The 20,491-nt window shown below is 39.9% G+C and overlaps 1 protein-coding gene across 3 annotated transcripts in view; it reads left to right on the top strand.

Annotated features, from left to right (window-relative positions):
* The window catches only part of LOC111843663 (uncharacterized), a 74,342-nt gene extending 55,017 nt beyond the window's left edge, over positions 1 to 19,325 (top strand). For all 3 annotated transcript variants that reach the window (XM_072700638.1, XM_023811407.2, XM_023811406.2), the window contains 13 exons: positions 12,481 to 12,579; positions 13,024 to 13,074; positions 13,352 to 13,537; positions 13,623 to 13,756; positions 13,946 to 14,018; positions 14,135 to 14,206; positions 14,445 to 14,573; positions 14,691 to 14,789; positions 14,885 to 15,097; positions 15,247 to 15,424; positions 16,248 to 16,362; positions 16,946 to 17,118; positions 17,960 to 19,325. In XM_072700638.1, coding sequence (XP_072556739.1) covers positions 12,481 to 12,579; positions 13,024 to 13,074; positions 13,352 to 13,537; positions 13,623 to 13,756; positions 13,946 to 14,018; positions 14,135 to 14,206; positions 14,445 to 14,573; positions 14,691 to 14,789; positions 14,885 to 15,097; positions 15,247 to 15,424; positions 16,248 to 16,362; positions 16,946 to 17,118; positions 17,960 to 18,041 — 1,604 coding nt within the window. In that variant the 3' untranslated portion in view covers positions 18,042 to 19,325. The remainder of the gene's footprint in view (positions 1 to 12,480; positions 12,580 to 13,023; positions 13,075 to 13,351; positions 13,538 to 13,622; positions 13,757 to 13,945; positions 14,019 to 14,134; positions 14,207 to 14,444; positions 14,574 to 14,690; positions 14,790 to 14,884; positions 15,098 to 15,246; positions 15,425 to 16,247; positions 16,363 to 16,945; positions 17,119 to 17,959) is intronic.
* The last annotated feature ends 1,166 nt before the right edge of the window (positions 19,326 to 20,491 follow it).

The raw sequence follows: 20,491 nt of genomic DNA, 5'->3' as shown, positions 1-20,491 counted from the left end.
TAGTCCACTCCTGCAGGAGACAGTCAAATTTTGTGAAGATTGGGAGAAGCATGCCTGAGATTTAGCTGTTTGAATGAAATGGAAATGGAAATGGTGTGGCCAGCAGGTGGAGTCAACGCTCCATTTTAGAAATGCTATTTAATACTTTTAGGCCTTCTCATGTTTAAATTAATTCTGATAATGTTCTGAGGCAAATGGGTGAAAAATGAACAGAAATTAAAATATGGACCTAGTTGAAGGGAAAGCAAACAATTCTTTGAATGTTTGAAGAGAAATAAGGACATTCCAACTGAATTTGCTAAGGTGGGTCTTAGAAATATATAGACAGTGGCTGTAGCTCCCCCATTTGACCGATCGGCACCAAAGTTGGAGGGTCTGTCTGTGGTCTATGGTTACATTAGCTGGTCAAATTTTATGAGGATTCGATGAAGAATGCCTCAGATTTAGCTGTTTGATTGAAATGAGCATGGAAATGGTGCAGGTTTGGTGTAGTTGGTGGCCATAGCATACAGGTAGGTCAAGTTATTTTTATAAATTATCCATAAGGGCCGTGTCATGATTGATCTACTACCAGAATGACCTTCTTGGGCTGGACATTGTAGTAGTTATAGCAATATGTTATTTATTAAGTTTTTAAATGTCACAAGGGAATGCAAATGACAATCATTAGGCATTGCATATTTCTTGATTTGGCATAACTAAGAGAACTTGCAATACAAAAGATTTCAACCAGTCATATGTCACTGGAACAGAAATGAGATAAATGTAAGTTGTACTGATTTTGCAGGTTTATAAAGACATGTTATATTGCTGTAGCGCCCCCGTTTGACTGATCGGCACCAAATTTGGAAGGTCTGTCTGTAGTCCACTGATACAGAAGGGAATCAAATTTTGTTAGGATTGGATGAAGCATGCCAGAGATATAACTGTTTGATTGAAATGGGCATGGAAATAATTTGGCCAGCAGGTGGAGTCAACACTCCATTTTAGAAATGCTATTTAAAACTTTTAGGCCTTCTCATGTGTAAATGAAGTCTGATAATGTTCTATGAGGCAAATGGGTGAGAAATGAACAAAAATTAAAAATATGGACCTAGTTGAAGGGAAAGGGAACAAATCTTTAAATATTTGATGAGAAATAAGGACATTTCAGCTGAATTTGCTAAGGTGGGTCTTACACATATATGCACATTAGCTGTAGCGCCCCCATTTGACTGATCGGCACCAAATTTGGAGGGTCTGTCTGAGGTGCAGTGGTACATTAGTGGGTCAAATTTCGTGAAGATCATATGAAGTATACCTCATATTTAGCTGTTTGATTGAAATGAGCATGGAAATGTGGTAGGTTCAGTGTGGCTGGTGGCCATACTGTACAGGCAGGTGAAGCTATCTTTATAAATTATACATAAGGGCAGTGTCCTGATTGATCTACTACCAGAAAGACCTACTTTGGCTAGACATTGTAGTAGTTATAGTAATATGTTATTTATTAAGTTTTTAAATATCACAAGGTAATTCAAATGACTATTATGGACTATCTTGATTTAGCATGACTAACAGAACATGCAGGACAAAAGATTTTAACGAGTAATATGTCACTTTATCAAAAATGACAACAATGTAACTTGAACTGATTTTGCAGGTTTATACAGACATGTTATATTGCTGTAGTGCCCCTGTTTGACTGATTGGCATGAAAATTGGAGGGCCCTTCCCCAGTAATGTCCTACAATATATATTTAAGTTTCGTGATGATTGGCTGAGGCACGCCTCAGATATAGCTGTCTGATTGAAATGGGTGTGGCACCAGTATGGTGTGGGTGTGGCTGGTGGCCATACCACATGGAAAGTTTCAGATTTTTTTAATATTTCTTTATAAGGACTGTCTCCTGATTAAAATGATCACAGAAATATGAAGGTTTGGTGAAAATCCAAGCAGGTTAAGAAAAAGTACTGTTTTAAGACTTTTACAAAATAGGCAAAAATGGCAAGAGATATGATGAAGTTCTTTATGCCATTAAATTTGTCATGAGCTAGTGGATAGCGTAAACAACAATTGTCAATTTTATAATTAACAGTTCAGGAGAAATAGGCAGAAATGTGCTGTAGCGCCCCCATATGGCAGACTGACATGTCCATTACAGGGTGGGTTCAGGGTCAGAGTACAAATGTAGAACCCAAATTTGGTTTGGATTGCTCATTGTTTAGCCAGTCAAATGGCTGGTTGATTTTGATTGGCTAATGGTGGCCAGGATTTTACAACTAATGACTGCCATGATACTTGTCTGACCTCAGGCTTGTACGTAGTACATATCTGCCAAATTTCAATTAGATTGGTCAAAGCAGTCAGGAGATATCAGCAGTTTTTAGTTGTAGCGCCCCCTATTGACGAAATGTGGGCTGCATTGTATGGTCACCCCATAATAGAGCAGGGAAGTTGGATTCTAAGTTTGGTTCAGGTAGGCAAAGGTATGGAGAAGTTATAGCAGTCAGACTGAAATAGGCCAAATTTAGGTGTGATTTGGGCGTGGCTAGTGGCCATAAAATAGACAAATGTCAGACTTTCTTGAACAGCTTTTGATCAGGTCAGTGGACTGATCGGTTTGACACCTCATTTGTCTGATTTGGTCCAACAGTGTAGGACTTGAAGGCAGAAGCCAGTTTCACAAATTATGCAAATTAGCAAAAAATCTAAGTAGGTGGAGCTTCATAGTCCAAATGGCAAGTTGGTAGAGCAAAGCTGTCTGTATCAGCAGAAAAAATAAATTCAATTGTAGGACTAATAGGACAGGAGATATGGACTGAAACGCGTTGAGGGGCGCTAGAGCGCCCCCATCTGGCTGACAGGACTGGGTCAGAGAATCTGAGTAGCGGGTAGGAATTGACATCATCTTACCAAGTTTGGTTGGTCTAGCTCTTACGGTTTAGGCTGTACATTCAGTTTTAGGGCAGGAAAAAAATAATAATAATAATAATAATAATAATAATAATAATAATAATAAAGATAACTGCAAGCAGTGACAATCGGGTCCAAAGCAAATGGAAAGAAGTAATGAACTGAAATGAAGTGAATGGCATAAAATTACAAGTTCACTAATTATTGGAAATGAAGTACAGACTGTAATTGATGAGCAATGCATTTAAATTGGTAGAAAATATGAAATGCTACTATGAGATGATATCTAACATTTAAACATTACCTTTGGAAATGTTTATCAAGGTACGATAAAGGGAAAAAGGTAGATGAGAAACAGAAGGGAAATGTGGTGACAAGCTGTTGGAGAAATATTGCAATTGCTGCAGTGTACACAGGCTGAAGTAACATTGAAGTTTGATAGATTTCTAAAAGTCAAATGGCAGGAATTTATAAGCAGATTTAAAATATGGACTTAGATGAAGGGAAAGGTGATTAATATTTAAATGTTTAAATAAACAATAAGGAGATGTCAGCTGCATTAACCAAGGTTGTTGTTAGACATATTATGACAGTGGCTAAATTGTAAATGAAATATAACCTGTAACTGATGGCCAATGCATTTAAATAGTCAGAAAATAAGAAATGCTACTATGAGATGATAGCTAACATTTAAACATTATTGTGGAAGTGTTTATCAAGGTATGATAAAGGAAAATGGTAGATGAGAAACGGAAGGGAAATGTGGTGACTAGCTGTTGGAGAAAGATTGCAATTGCTGCAGTGTACACAGGCTGAAGTAACATTGAAGTTTGATAGATTTCTAAAAGTCAAACGGCAGGAATTTATAAGCATATTAAAAATATGGACTTTGAAGAAGGGAAAGGTGAATAATATTTAAATGTTTAAATAAACAATAAGGAGATGTCAGCTGCATTAACCAAGGTTGATCTTAGACATATTTTGACAGTGGCTAAATTTGAAATGAAGTACAGACTGTAACTGATGGCCAATGCATTTAAATAGTCAGAAAAAGTAGGAAATGCTTCTATGATAAGATAATACCTGACATTTTGAACATTGACTTTGATATGTTGATTAAGGTACGATAAAGGGAAGAGGGTAGATGAGAAACAGAAGGGACATGTGGTGACTAGCTGTTGGAAGAAATTGCAATTGTTGCACTGTACACAGCCTGAAGTATCTCTGAACTTTGATACATTTCTAAAAGTGAAATGAAATGAAAATGTCAATAATCTTTGAAGGTTTGATGAAAAATAAAGAAATTTCAGCTGCATTAACTATGAGAATATTTTGACAGTGGCAGAAGCGCCCCCGTTTAACCGAATGTCACCAAAGTTAGATGGTCTATTCATAGTCCAGTGCTACAGAAGTGAGTCAAATTTTGTGAGAATTCGATGAAGTATGAATGAGGTTTAGCAGACTTAATGAATACGGTATGGAAATAGTGAGGCCAGCAGGTGGAGTTAGCGCTACATTTGATAATTGGTAGTATGCAGTCCCTGGTGTGGCAGTTTGACTACTGCCATTAGCAGAAGCAGCCTTAGTACAACAATATAAGATACAATATATAACCATTTGCTGAAGTGCCTCAGCCCAAAAGAATTTGTTTTTTGTGTCAGATGGTCTAAGTAGACGGTAGAAATAGGCACCTGCATAACTAATATTTTAAGTCTAGATCATACAAGTTAAGCTTACTTTACAGTACCTCAGTGAACACATGCCGTCTTGTATATTAAAAAAAACAACTGGCTTACTGCATTTGTAAAGTATTCTTCTAGGCATGAGAAGCCCTGAAAGAATTTAATGCCATTAATGAAATACAGGACGAACTACACCTGCTGGCTAATGTATAAAAAAAAATCCAAAAAAACTGCAATATAAATAGAGCACCATCTCCACCTACTGGCCAATTTAATACAAAAAAGCAAAAAATCTGCAATATATACTGCCTGGCTTATAATTAAAATCTGATAATTTTCTATAAGTCAAATAGCAGAAAAATGAAAGGAGCTTAAAAATATGGACTGAGGAGAAGGGAAAGTTAATTACTTGAAAGTATTATGAAAGATATTTCAGCTGAATTAGCCAAGGTAGGTATTAGACATACTAGGACAGTGGCTGTACCGCTCCAGATTGACTGATCGCCACCAAACTTGGAAGTTCTGTCTGTAGTCCAGTCATACAGAAGTGAATCAAATTTTGTAAGGATCGGATGAAGCATGCCTGAGATTTAGCTGTTTGAATGAAATGGGAATGGAAATGTTGTGGCCAGCAGGTGGAGTCAGCGCTCCATTTTAGAAATGATATTAAATGCTTTCTGACCTTCTCATTTGTAAATGAAGTCTGATAATGTTGTATAAGGCAAATGGGTGAAAAATGAACAGAAATTAAAATATGGACCTAGTTGAAGGGAAAGCAAACAATTCTTTGAATGTTTGAAGAGAAATAAGGACATTCCAACTGAATTTGCTAAGGTGGGTCTTAGAAATATATAGACAGTGGCTGTAGCTCCCCCATTTGACCGATCGGCACCAAAGTTGGAAGGTCTGTCTGTGGTCTATGGTTACATTAGCTGGTCAAATTTTATGAGGATTGGATGAAGAATGCCTCAGATTTAGCTGTTTGATTGAAATGAGCATGGAAATGGTGCAGGTTTGGTGTAGTTGGTGGCCATAGCATACAGGTAGGTCAAGTTATTTTTATAAATTATCCATAAGGGCCGTGTCATGATTGATCTACTACCAGAATGACCTTCTTGGGCTGGACATTGTAGTAGTTATAGCAATATGTTATTTATTAAGTTTTTAAATGTCACAAGGGAATGCAAATGACAATCATTAGGCATTGCATATTTCTTGATTTGGCATAACTAAGAGAACTTGCAATACAAAAGATTTCAACCAGTCATATGTCACTGGAACAGAAATGAGATAAATGTAAGTTGTACTGATTTTGCAGGTTTATAAAGACATGTTATATTGCTGTAGCGCCCCCGTTTGACTGATCGGCACCAAATTTGGAAGGTCTGTCTGTAGTCCACTGATACAGAAGGGAATCAAATTTTGTTAGGATTGGATGAAGCATGCCAGAGATATAACTGTTTGATTGAAATGGGCATGGAAATCATTTGGCCAGCAGGTGGAGTCAACACTCCATTTTAGAAATGCTATTTAAAACTTTTAGGCCTTCTCATGTGTAAATGAAGTCTGATAATGTTCTATGAGGCAAATGGGTGAAAAATGAACAAAAATTAAAAATATGGACCTAGTTGAAGGGAAAGGGAACAAATCTTTGAATATTTGATGAGAAATAAGGACATTTCAGCTGAATTTGCTAAGGTGGGTCTTACACATATATGCACATTAGCTGTAGCGCCCCCATTTGACCGATCGGCACCAAATTTGGAGGGTCTGTCTGAGGTGCAGTGGTACATTAGTGGGTCAAATTTCGTGAAGATCATATGAAGTATACCTCATATTTAGCTGTTTGATTGAAATGAGCATGGAAATGTGGTAGGTTCAGTGTGGCTGGTGGCCATACTGTACAGGCAGGTGAAGCTATCTTTATAAATTATACATAAGGGCAGTGTCCTGATTGATCTACTACCAGAAAGACCTACTTTGGTTAGACATTGTAGTAGTTATAGTAATATGTTATTTATTAAGTTTTTAAATATCACAAGGTAATTCAAATGACTATTATGGACTATCTTGATTTAGCATGACTAACAGAACATGCAGGACAAAAGATTTTAACGAGTAATATGTCACTTTATCAAAAATGACAACAATGTAACTTGAACTGATTTTGCAGGTTTATACAGACATGTTATATTGCTGTAGTGCCCCTGTTTGACTGATTGGCATGAAAATTAGAGGGCCCTTCCCCAGTAATGTCCTACAATATATATTTAAGTTTCGTGATGATTGGCTGAGGCACGCCTCAGATATAGCTGTCTGATTGAAATGGGTGTGGCACCAGTATGGTGTGGGTGTGGCTGGTGGCCATACCACATGGAAAGTTTCAGATTTTTTTAATATTTCTTTATAAGGACTGTCTCCTGATTAAAATGATCACAGAAATATGAAGGTTTGGTGAAAATCCAAGGAGGTTAAGAAAAAGTACTGTTTTAAGACTTTTACAAAATAGGCAAAAATGGCAAGAGATATGATGAAGTTCTTTATGCCATTAAATTTGTCATGAGCTAGTGGATAGCGTAAACAACAATTGTCAATTTTATAATTAACAGTTCAGGAGAAATAGGCAGAAATGTGCTGTAGCGCCCCCATATGGCAGACTGACATGTCCATTACAGGGTGGGTTCAGGGTCAGAGTACAAATGTAGAACCCAAATTTGGTTTGGATTGCTCATTGTTTAGCCAGTCAAATGGCTGGTTGATTTTGATTGGCTAATGGTGGCCAGGATTTTACAACTAATGACTGCCATGATACTTGTCTGACCTCAGGCTTGTACGTAGTACATATCTGCCAAATTTCAATTAGATTGGTCAAAGCAGTCAGGAGATATCAGCAGTTTTTAGTTGTAGCGCCCCCTATTGACGAAATGTGGGCTGCATTGTATGGTCACCCCATAATAGAGCAGGGAGGTTGGATTCTAAGTTTGGTTCAGGTAGGCAAAGGTATGGAGAAGTTATAGCAGTCAGACTGAAATAGGCCAAATTTAGGTGTGATTTGGGCGTGGCTAGTGGCCATAAAATAGACAAATGTCAGACTTTCTTGAACAGCTTTTGATCAGGTCAGTGGACTGATCGGTTTGACACCTCATTTGTCTGATTTGGTCCAACAGTGTAGGACTTGAAGGCAGAAGCCAGTTTCACAAATTATGCAAATTAGCAAAAAATCTAAGTAGGTGGAGCTTCATAGTCCAAATGGCAAGTTGGTAGAGCAAAGCTGTCTGTATCAGCAGAAAATATAAATTCAATTGTAGGACTAATAGGACAGGAGATATGGACTGAAACGCGTTGAGGGGCGCTAGAGCGCCCCCATCTGGCTGACAGGACTGGGTCAGAGAATCTGAGTAGCGGGTAGGAATTGACATCATCTTACCAAGTTTGGTTGGTCTAGCTCTTACGGTTTAGGCTGTACATTCAGTTTTAGGGCAGGAAAAAAATAATAATAATAATAATAATAATAATAATAATAATAATAATAATAATAATCCTAAGAAAAACAATAATGGTCCATAAGCATTTCATGCTTTGGACCCTTAACTAGAAACTGCAAGCAGTTACTAAAGGGTCCAAAGCGTAGGACAATCGGACTGGTAGGACAGTAGAGGAATAAGGGCAGAGATCTGGCGGCCAGGGTAGTAGAAAGTCAGACAGAATTAGTCAGCCATAACATGATGGAAATTTTGGCATAGGTCTAATGCGATATGACTATATATGTTCCTGGATTTGGTACGACATAGTAAATTTGACTGCCAATAAAATTTAAGTGTAGGACAAGTAGGACAGGAGATATCGACCAAAACATGTTGTGGGGCGCAACGGTGCCCCCCTCTGACTGACTGGGATGGGTCAGAGAGGCTCAGTAGTGGATAGCAATAGGAATCTTACTGCCAAATTTGGTCGGCCTAGGACTTATGGTTTTGGCTGGGCATTCAGTTTTAGGGAAGAAAAATAATTATAATCGAACCCTCTGGAGGAGTGCCTAAGCCCGTCTGAATGGCTGGGTTAATAACAAAAATAGAAGCTTCATTGACCATCATGGGGAAAATGCCTATATGTCTCCCCAGCTTGCTTTACAGAGAGCATGCTGTGCACATCGGGCTGCCTAGCTCAAGTACCAACCGAAGCTGGGTTTGAACCGGTGACCCTCTGATTACAAGCACACAGGTTTAGCCCACTGAGCCACCCGCTTCTGATGGTAAGATGGGTGAGATCAGTAGACACTTTCATAACTGATCTGGTAACTCATTATACCTGAATTGGCCTAGGTTGGTCTTAGTAACATATAAACAGTGGCCGTAGCGCTCCCGTTTGACTGATCGACACAAAATTTGGAGGGTCGCTCGGTGGTATAGCACTACATTAGTGAGAGAAATTTGGTAATGATTGGCTGAAGCATGCCTGAGATATAGCTGTCTGATTGAAATGTACGTGGCACCAGTATGGTCATGGTTTGGCTTTTGGCCGTACCTTACTGAAAGCATAAGATTTTTTCTGTAAATCATTAAATGGACTGTCTCCTGATTTTAATGACAGCAGATTTAAGTAGGTGCGGCAAAAATTCTAGGAGGGCAACGAAAAAGCCTGTTTACAGACAATTATAAATTATGCAAAAATGCAATGATATATAACCAAGTTACATATGTGTTTAGATTTGCCATGACATATTGAATTAGACTGGCAATCAATTTTAACTGTAGGCTTGACAGTTTTGTAGAAATAGGCAGAAATGCAAATGGGGCCACTGTAGCGCCCCCATCTGGCCTAGTGAGTTGTCCTTTACAGGATGTGCAGAGGGTCAGAAGGTGAATGTAGCAACCAAATTTTGGTTTGATTGGTCATTGTTAAGCCTGTCAAATGGCTGCTTGATGTTGATTGGCTAATGGCAGCCAAGCTTTTATGATTGATGACTGACATTGTATGTGACTGTCCTCAGGCTAGGTCGTAGTATATGTCAGCAAAATTTCAGTTGGATTGGCCAAGGCAGTCAGGAGATATTGGCAGTTTTTAGTTGTAGCGCCCCCTATGGACGAAATGCAGCCCGCCTTGGACCGTGTCCCCAGAATGGTGTCGGAAGGTAGGATTTCAAATTTGGTCTAGGTAGGCCAAGGCACGGCCAAGTTATAGCCATCAGACCAAAACGGGCCAAATTTGGACATTGTTTGGGCGTGGCTAATGGCCGTAGGATATAAAAATGTCTCAATTTTGTTAATGTTTCTTGATCAGCTGAGAATTCTGATTCGTCTGACACCTCATTTGTCTGATTTGGTAGGACAAGCCAGGACTTTAAGGAAAAAGTATGATTTGCAAATTATGCAAATTAGCAAAAAATCTAAGTAGGCGGAGCTTCATGGTCCCATTGACTTTTTGGTAGGGCAAGGCTGTCTGCATCAGGAGAAAAAAGAATTTCGATGGTAGGACAAACAGGACAGGAGATATCGTCCAAAACGTGTTGGGGGGCGCTACGGCACCCCCCTCTGGCTGAGTCGGACGGGTCGGACAACCTGAGTAGTGGGTAGGAATTGCAAGCACCTTACCAAGTTTGGTCAGCCTAGGACTTACGGTTTAGGCTGGGCATTCAGTTTTAGGGCAGAAAAATAATAATAATAATCCTAAGAAAAACAATAATGGTCCATAAGGACTTCGTCCTTTGGACCCTTAATAATAATCCTAAGAAAAACAATAATGGTCCATAAGGACTTCGTCCTTTGGACCCTTAATAATCCTAAGAAAAACAATAATGGTCCATAAGGACTTCGTCCTTTGGACCCTTAAAAATAATAATAATCCTAACAAAAACAATAAGGTTCCATAGCACTACGTGCTTTGGACCCTTAATAAAATAGTAAAAGGTAACAAGAATTTCTTCTGTTCCACAAAAAGTGATCTAGCTTTGGATGCCTAGAAAACCACAGGATTGGTTCCCAAACCTCTCCTCAGGGGCACCCCAACCATTCAATGTCTCTGTCACATTTCACCGATGACTCAGCTCATTAATTAACTGAAGTAGTTAATTTTAATATTCCAGAAATCGTTATCTGCGGGTGTGGTACCTTCAGATTGGAAGCATGCTAAAAGCACCCATGCTAAAGCACCCATATTCAAAAAAAGGGGATAGAAGTAATCCAGCAAACTATAGGCCAATCAGTTTAACTAGCATTACTGGAAAAATAATGGAAGCTATAATCCAAGTGAAAATGGTAGATTACCTGGATGCAAATAACATTCTGAGGGATAGCCAACATTGATTTAGGAGAGGTAGATCCTGTTTAACGAATCTACTTGAGTTCTTTGAGGAAGCTACAAGTGAAATTGATCACAAAAACGCCTACGATGTGATCTACTTAGATTTCCAGAAGGCCTTTGATGTTGTCCCCCACAAACGGCTCTTGCTAAAGCTCAAAGCTACAGGGATTTTAGGAACTGTGGCAGCTTGGATTGAAAACTGGTTAACTGACAGAGGCACAATGTCATAGTGGGCCTGCGTTCATAGTGGGGTACCGCAGGGTTCAATTTTAGGACCACTATTTTTCCTAATTTACATTAATGATATTGACAGCAATACATACAGTAAACTGGTTAAATTTGCAGACGACACCAAGGTGGGTGGTGTAGCAGATACTGATCTAGCAGCAGCGAGGCTACAACGGGATCTGGATTTAATTAGCGACTGGGCTGATACTTGGCAGATGAAATTTAACACAGATAAATGTAAGGTAATCCATGCAGGGAGCAGAAATATAAAGTACAGATATTTTATGGGTTCCACTGAAATAAAGGTAGCTGATTACGAGAAAGATCTCGGTGTGTATGTTGATGTCCAACTCTAGCCAGTGTGGGGAAGCAATAAAAAAGGCCAATAGAATGTTGGGTTATATCTCTAGGTGTGTGGAGTTTAAGTCAAGGGAGGTGATGTTACATTTATATAATTCCTTGGTAAGACCCCACCTAGAATATTGTGTGGAGGTTTGGTCACCATACCTTAAGGACATTGCTGCCTTAGAAAAGGTGAACGGAGGACTACAAGAATGATTCCTGGTCTTAGAGGAATGTCTTATGAGGAGAGGTTAGCTGAGCTATTAAGATAAGATTTTAACAACTCTGAGCTTTTATTTAAGTTCTCCCCAATCGAGCTTGATGGGCAAAATGGCCCCCCCTCGTTTGTAAATTTCTTATGTTCTTATGTTCTTAATAAGTATTGATTAGCTAAACAAGGTATGATGGTGGCCACATTCAACAGATACATGTATATATTGGACATTAACTGCAAATACTGTAGTGACTTGGAGAGAGCTAAGCTAACAGGTTTTGACAGACTTTGACCAACATAAAATCATTGTAAACATAATTTTACTTGACCTAACATGACTGACATGCTCATCTGTCACTGGACATAAGAATCCCATGATCATCTGAAACAGACATGCATTTAGTACCGTGCATCTGCTAACATACTGTTTGCTTATTTCTTTTCTATATGTCTAGTTAAATTTACTTGACTGTCCACAAGACATTAAACAGGCTATACACTGTAGTTTTCTGATCAGAAACCTTTATTTAAACTGACTTAGCTACAATTTGTAATAATTTTACACCATTATACATGTAACTATTTTCAATAGGATAAACACATGTTATGCTTAGAGATTCCATAAAAGCAATCACCTGCAAGTAGGAGTAACCTACTGGTCACCAGTTTAGTCATTTTCTTCTGTCCTGTCTGCTGTCCACTCTGTAAATATTATACAGTCCTCACATATCAAGTTACATTTTTCTCAGTTGTATTATGTTTTAGATTAAGCATTTCAGCGTGAGCATGACCGATTTCCTGTTGAACTATGTTGTGTCCAGGTAGGCTGGGTACACAGGGCACGGTAGGGACACAAGGGGAGAAGGGTCTGCCTGGGGAGGACGGCATGCCAGGGTCTGTGGGCGAAAAGGGGAACTCAGGTGGGTGAAGGAATACAATCCTTTCGAACACTGTTTCCCAGTCCAGTCCTCGAGGACCTGCTGACAGCCCATATTTTACCAGGAGCTGGGAGGGAGGAAAAATGTGGACTGTCTGTGGGTCCCCAAGGACCAGGTTGGGAAATACTGCTTTAGACTGTTTTGAATATTAACATTATATAACAGAGCATTCATGTGTATATTTTGCCCATAAAACATATTAAAGATGTCTATTAGATTGTTACCAAATTCTTGCTATACCTAGCTTGGAAAAAGAGCTAAAATCTAACTCCAAAAGAGAATCATCCTTTGATTGTAACAGATGTACACTTAATTTACTCAGAACAACAATTATGTGTAAGAAGTATTAAAGCCGCAGTTGTCCTTGGCTGTGCCCGTCTCAGCCTTGTTGTTCTGACCCTTTGTCTCCTTGCAATCTCTTTGCAGGTGTACCTGGCAGAGGGTTTTCTGGTTCTGAAGGGCAACCTGGAAGCAAAGGTTAGGCAACCATGGGTATCAACCTTAATTCTCAATCATTTAGTCAGATTTTGTTTCTGAATAAAGAGCAGGAGCATCACTAGAGATTTATAAAACAAGGGGGGATAACCTTTTACTGGGGGGGGGGTGTGATTTTAATTAAATTGAATGAGAGCACAATGTTTAAACTAAATAGTGTACTTTTATTTGAATTTGCATGCAACAATTGATGATAAAAGTACTGACCCAATGACCTCCTTCCAGGCTCATCATCACGTTGTCTTGTTCCTCTCTTAAGGTGACAAAGGCAGTGCAGGTGTACCTGGTTTCCCTGGCATACCTGGTATCCCAGGGATCAAGGGGGATAGAGGCCTGCCTGGAAACCAGGGTGAACCGGGACAACCAGGTGATCGAGGTCCTCTAGGATCCCCTGATTTCGGGCCCAAGGGTGAAACGGGAGCCCCAGGAGAGCCAGGAGAGCCAGGTAAACAAACTAATTGGATGTGTACGTTCTTTGTAATGACGATCCAAGAAAAAAAACCCCAGAAATTTATTCTGTATTGCCACAGGTGAAACTGGAGATCCAGGCCTAATGGGAATTCCAGGAATTGCCGGATCCGAAGGAGAAAGGGGGGATCCAGGCTTTCCAGGGCCTCCTGGACAGGTTGGGCAAAAGGGGGACAGAGGTCTACCTGGATTACTGGTGAGTCCTAGACATAGAAAGGTTCTTCACATTAAACTCTTCCTAAGCTGCAGTGACTCTCGCTGATGGTTCTTTCATCAAACCAAGTTTCTAATGAATGGCTCAAACCAGTTAAATCATTCACAAAAGAGTTAATGTATTATGATTGGAACTGTATGATATTTATATGCTTGCACACGTTTGGGCTAGGGGCAATCTGGCCTGCCTGGGTTTCCCGGACTGAAGGGGGAATTGGGACAGCTGGGTTTCCCTGGATTTCAAGGTACAATTTGAAAGTAACATAAGCTGCAATAACTGGATGACCTGTAATGAAGTGGAATGTGCCAGTCTTGTGCTTTCCCATGTTGACTTATTGTGGGAGTCACCTCTTTTCTTCAGGAATGAAAGGTGAACCTGGTGTGGTGGGATTCAAAGGAGAAGCAGGAGACAAGGGTTTACCTGGCGAGAAAGGTAAGGAAGGATAGAAAATGGCCAAAATGGGGTTCTTTGAGAAAACAAGCTCAAATAAAGCCACACAAATGAGTCCAACTGACCCATGTAATATTTACATTAATTTAGGAAATGCTTTTATCTAAAGAAAACATACACTTTTTTGAGAAAGCAGCGTCAGGCCTCTGTCCTAACCAGCTGAGCCACACTTTTAGTGCAACTTGAAAGAAGCAATTTGCTTGCCTACCCAATTTCTCAGGTAGAGTTGGCCACCCTGGACCTCCTGGTCAACCAACTTTTACCAAAGGAGAGACTGGCTTTCCAGGGACTCAAGGACCACCAGGTCCGAGAGGACCTGAAGGATTTCCTGGTATTAAAGGCCTGCAAGGTATCTGCGTAATGCCTTTCATGATCCTAAAAGGCTATTGTATCAGTTCTGGAACTGAGGTGTTCACTTAAATACTACATCAAATACTACATAGAATCCCACTAACTCTTTAATCAGGTGTGATTGGACCATTGGGCATGCCAGGAGAAGATGGAGATGCTGGGTTTGATGGCACATCTGGAGCAAAGGGCGAACCTGGTCCAAGTGGACCTGCAGGTGAAAGACCTCCCATTCTAAATGGCTGTTTCTTTATTACCGCTATGGTCAGCTGGACTAAAATTCCACTTGGATGTCATCCCTGTATATTTAAGGCCCCAGAGGGTTCCCTGGTCCCGCAGGGCCTGATGGCTTTCCTGGCTCGATGGGGCCCCCAGGACTTCCCTCCATGGATCATGGCTTCTTATTGACACGACACAGCCAAACAGTGGACATTCCCACTTGTCCAGGGGGCACCCATTTCATATACAGTGGCTATTCTCTCTTATATGTCCAGGGCAACGAGCGTTCACATGGACAAGACCTAGGTTGGTGTTTGTAAACTTTAAAATTACTGGGTAATATCACTGTGTTCATTTTCTTTTCTTTTCTTTTCTTTTCTCCTGAACAATCCGAGACTGATGAGCTTAACTCTTTACCTCTCATTCTAAAAATGCCTTCCTTGTGTCACCTACAGGAACTGCAGGGAGTTGCATGAAGAAATTCAGCACTATGCCTTTCCTATTTTGTAACATCAACAATGTCTGCAACTTAGCATCAAGGAACGATTACTCCTACTGGCTGACTTCACCAAAGCCGATGCCCATGAGCATGGAGCCCATCACCGGGGACAACATCGAGCCTTTCATTAGCCGGTAAAAGCCTGAAAGGGGTGCAGCACCAACTGTAGGCTGGGTATTCCGAAAACATACCAGGCACATCCAGGTCAGAGAACAGACAAACACCTCTGAATAATGACTGCCTGTAGTACAGAAGTATATATTAATGGACCCTATAATGCTCTTATTACAACAATATTTCTTGGCTATCCAGTTAAAAAACTAACAAACAAAAACACAAACAAAAAAAATAAAAATATGTAAGATTTTCCCATGTGGTGTTGCCTTTTTTGGGCAATATCACTGTGGAATCGACACTACATCCTTGATCCATCTTCCAACCACTTATCCTGGTAATTGCAACAGATGGACCTTTAGTCTATTTGGGGCAGCACAAGGCATAATGCTTGGGGAGCAGATTCAAGATTTTTATTTGTCACAAGCATGATTCTACTGGTACACCAGCAGTGAAATGAAATCGCCTGTACTCTGTGTAAGACAAGGTAGAAGGATAACAAAATAAAAATAATATGGTAAGAAAATATGTACCAAAATACAGAAATATGTAAAAAGTGTATGTAGACTCCACGCGAACATGGAGCAGGAACAGGACGCAAGCTCAATCTCCTCCCCTTTGAGGTGGTGTACTCTGAACTCCCATGTCACCTATGGACAATGTGCCAACAAACTATGTCCAAAGGAGCAATATCTTTTCATGCAACATTTTTAACAGTTTTACATTTTCAATTGTTTGTGATATGTTGCGTAACTATATAGACATAATCAAACACTCTTGCCATGGTCTGTCCCACCTCCCTTACATGCATCATCTCACTATAGTGTTTGTTTCATCTGACAGTTGCTCTGTGTGTGAAGCCCCTGCCATGATTATGGCATTCCATAGCCAGTCCATCATGATACCAGCCTGTCCGGTGGGGTGGGAATCCCTCTGGATTGGCTACTCATTCGTAATGGTAAGATTCCTCTGTTTCCCTTGACAAAGAGGTAATGGTTCCAGTAGAATTATACAAATCTGAAAATTCTGTTCCTAAATTTTTGGATTATAGAGTTCATCTCAAGGAACACTTATTTTTCAGTTTATTCGAATAACCTTCAAGCATCCGTGTACATATCCTTCTCAAATTAAGACTTTGTATTCAGCTATTTTCAGTAAGAGCTTGTCCAGTCATGTTTGCAGTAGCCTGGAACCTCAGGAAGCGTAGAGTATTGGGTGGAACAGGACCTGGATGAGATGCGAAATCCATCAGAGGCACTCAAGCACTATTGTTATTATGATACCCACTGAGTTACTGCCATCCATTTTTAGAATCTTTCTGTAGCTACATAGTTTCCACACCTGCTGTCTCTTCCATGTGCAGGAATACAACTACAGGCTGATCATTCTAGCAGTGATAAAAAAATAAATATTCATTGACAGTTGCAGTGCATGAAGGACTGTGGTGACACTGCAGCAATTGAACATGCATTTAGTAAACATTTTCAACTTATGCTAAAAAAAATTAAGCAATGAGGGGCCCTTGTCTACTCACCCTGCAGCACACCAGTGCAGGGGCAGAAGGTTCTGGGCAGGCCTTGGCCTCCCCAGGATCTTGTCTGGAAGACTTCCGCAGTGCCCCCTTCATCGAGTGCCATGGTCGTGGCACCTGCAACTATTACGCCAACTCCTACAGTTTCTGGCTGGCTACTATTGAGGACGACGACATGTTTAGGTAAATCTGTCTATCTGCCTTGTCTGCATATATATTTCAAATATTCACTTTTTATATTATGCATATTACATATATTAGGTTATACGATTTTATATATATATATATATATATTTAATGTAGTATATGGATTACATATTTCATATATATTATATACTTTGTTTATTTTATCATTCATGTGAGTGTTTGTGTGTGTGTGCTCTGCAGCCATAAACACACTCTCTACGTCTATAATCCTTGTGTTTTATTCTATTTATGTTTATATTATTGTGCCTAACATTGTTTTTTGAGCTACTGCATGCCTATCTGTCTATCTGTCTGCCTCCCTGTCTGTCCATGTCTGTCTGCCTTCCTATATGTGTCTGCCTGTCTGTCTGCCTGCCTTTCTGTCTATGTCTGCCTCCCTATCTGTATCTGTTTGTCTATCTGTCTGTCTGCCTACCTATCTGCTTGTCTGTCTGCCTGCCTGCCTGTCTATGCCTGTCTGCCTGCTTATCTGTCTGTCTGTCTGCCTGCCTGTCTATGTCTGTCTGCCTGCTTATCTGTCTGTCTGTCTGCCTGCCTGTCTATGTCTGTCTGCCTGCTTATCTGTCTGTCTTTCTATCTTCCTGTCTGCCTGCATGTCTGTCTGCCTATCTGTCTGTCTATCTGTCTGCCTGTCTATCTGTCTCTGCCTTTTCCCAATATTTTCAATAAAAAACATTACAGAAAAAGAAGCAGGTATATGACTCTTTCTCTATAACTGTTTGCTTCAACCTTATGTCAATATGTCAGACCGCAACAACAGTAAAAGGACCAAATGTGCAGCTGCTGTGCCCTAAGGGTCATTTTCATCTCATTTCAGGAAACCTGCCCCGACGACCCTTAAAGCAGGAAATCTCATCACCCACATTAGCAGATGCCAGGTTTGCATGAAGAGGACATAATGCATCCAGTCCTCTGATTGAATTTTTTTTATGATGGTGCTGTTGTTTTTTTTTGTAGATGATGAATGGATTTATTGTCTTTGGTGTTATAACACAATGGATATTGTTCATAATAAGAGCAGTTGAAGAGCATTTGCTATTTTTCTCTAAACTCTGTGTGCATTACCAGAATGTCTTATTGAATGTTGTTTGTTAATTATGCACTGATTATATATACAAAGTAAACAACTAATAACTGTATGTGAACCAGATGTCATGAAGCACATTTCATTAGGTGTTCCCTTAAATGATAAATTTATTTAAAAATAAAACAACATATTTCTGTCAGAGGGTTTGTGGTGGTAATGGAAGTTATCTTTAAACTTAAAATGCTTTTGAAATACACACATATCTACATTATGTGTGGGCACAAATTAGTGGGAATAGTTTATTAGTGAAAATATGTTGAAACCACTACATACAGTATGACCTTTGGACAATGCAACATCACAACTCTCAATGCAGTTGGAACATTCAGGCCTTGGAAGTTAAGCATTCAGTCCACCCATCACCCCGCAAATAGAATAATGACACTAGCATGTCACAAATGCACATATGCAGACCTGTGTGGGGTCATTGCCGGTAACACAGTGAACATGGCTATCAGTGTATATAAATGACTGGGGCCAACCACCATGACCTGTATGTGGGGATACTACTAGGGGTTCAGGGACATTTGGGACAGAAGGTAGGAGTCACTGAAAGGGAGCCACTATTGAATGGTGACTATGACTGTTACACATGGTCTGTTGTCTTGTCTTACAAAACTAACTCATGACTTGTGGTATTTGTTTTTTTTCGTACTGAATGATTTTCTTAGGATTTTTAGAAATGAAATAAATTACATTCACATATTTCAGGTCTCTATGAAGACTGATTTTCTTGCTATTCTGAATGTATATATTGTTATATTTTGATCTTGTGGTAAAACCACACATTAGTCAGGTAACGGACAGATAACTGCAATATTATTCTATTTTTCATGTGCCTGTATGTACAGTACAGGGTAACTTGATTTTCTGCCGTGGCTCATTTAAGATTATTAATTATGAATCATAATTTAATAACAATAGAATTAGCATGAGTTCCATACTACGTTTGCTTTATGTTTTTGGTTATTTTGCAATTGGTTTCTAAAACATCTGTATAAAAAGGACTGTGGTTCAGTCATCTAACCAAAACATTAGTATTACAATAGTTTTCCAAATGGTCCAATAATAAAGCTTTTTGTCCAAGTTACACAAATTCAACAGTCTTTTGTATTGTGTTTCTGTAGATTTGTCACTTAAGCGGAAGGAAATATTCTGAGGCTGGAATGAAATTTCATTACAGCTAGAGAACCACTAGAGGGAGTACTAAGAACAGGAATTTTCCCGATGTTTTTCTGAGGAGTGGGAAATCCCTGTACTTTTATATAGCAGGGCAGTATACAACAAACCAGAAAAGTGCAATGACCCTGTTTGACTCTCAAATTACTGCTGCCTGTTTTATTTATTATTATTGTCGCTATTTGGCATGCAAATGCTGACAACATGACCCAGGGCCGTGAAGGAAGCAGCCGCGAACCGGAGCGTGATGGAGGGGAAGACACCTGCAGGTGGGTGTCGATGGACCAGGGCTATGAAAGCTACTCGTCTGGCAGAATGTTTGCTTGGGAACAGTAAGCTCTGTTCTCGACATAATGAACTTTCTGTTGGACGTGCTGCCGGTGTTCTGACTGTGAGACAGGTGTTAGGGAAGAGCACAGAGCCTTCCTAAAAATGTTAGCCCTCTGCACTACAGTGTTGAGAGAGTGAGAGAGATAGAGAGACAGAGAGAGAGAGAGAGAGAGAGAGAGAGAGAGATGAACGTATTATAACGTGCAGATCTTTAATAACAGAATCAAGCAGCATTGGCAACTGCATCTATGGGAATACAGCAAAGTGCTGTGAGGAGCCGTTCTGATAAACAACACCAAAAAATGACAGAACAAAGGGCAAAATCACTTTAGCAGGATGTAAAAGGTACGCCATCTTACATCTAAGGGCAGGTTTTGGCAGCTGTGCGGGGATTTCGTGTTCCCTGGCATTAAACACGCACCTGCTGCCAGGAAAGCGGATACAAGCACCAGAGACGCAGGAGACCTGCAAGGTTATATAAACATGGTAGCAGAGTATTCAGTGTGACTGGGGTCACTGGAGGCATGATGAGGTGTATAGAATGATGCTAGGAGAAAAAGGAAAAGCAGAACCATTTCAGACACACACACACGTTTGTAATTATATCTTTGTGGGGACTCTCCATTCATTTCTATGGAGAAAACTCGACGACCTTAACCCATACCCAGCCCTAACCTTAAACATAAGTAACCAAACAAAATACTAGACTTTTGGCATTTTTAGTTTTTTGATTGCATTCACTGGTCTTTGTGT

Source organism: Paramormyrops kingsleyae, chromosome 16 (genome assembly GCF_048594095.1).
Source record: "Paramormyrops kingsleyae isolate MSU_618 chromosome 16, PKINGS_0.4, whole genome shotgun sequence".
Classification (NCBI taxonomy): domain Eukaryota; kingdom Metazoa; phylum Chordata; class Actinopteri; order Osteoglossiformes; family Mormyridae; genus Paramormyrops; species Paramormyrops kingsleyae.
Note: the sequence above shows the minus strand (reverse complement) of the source record. Positions and strands in the feature narration are given on the sequence as shown.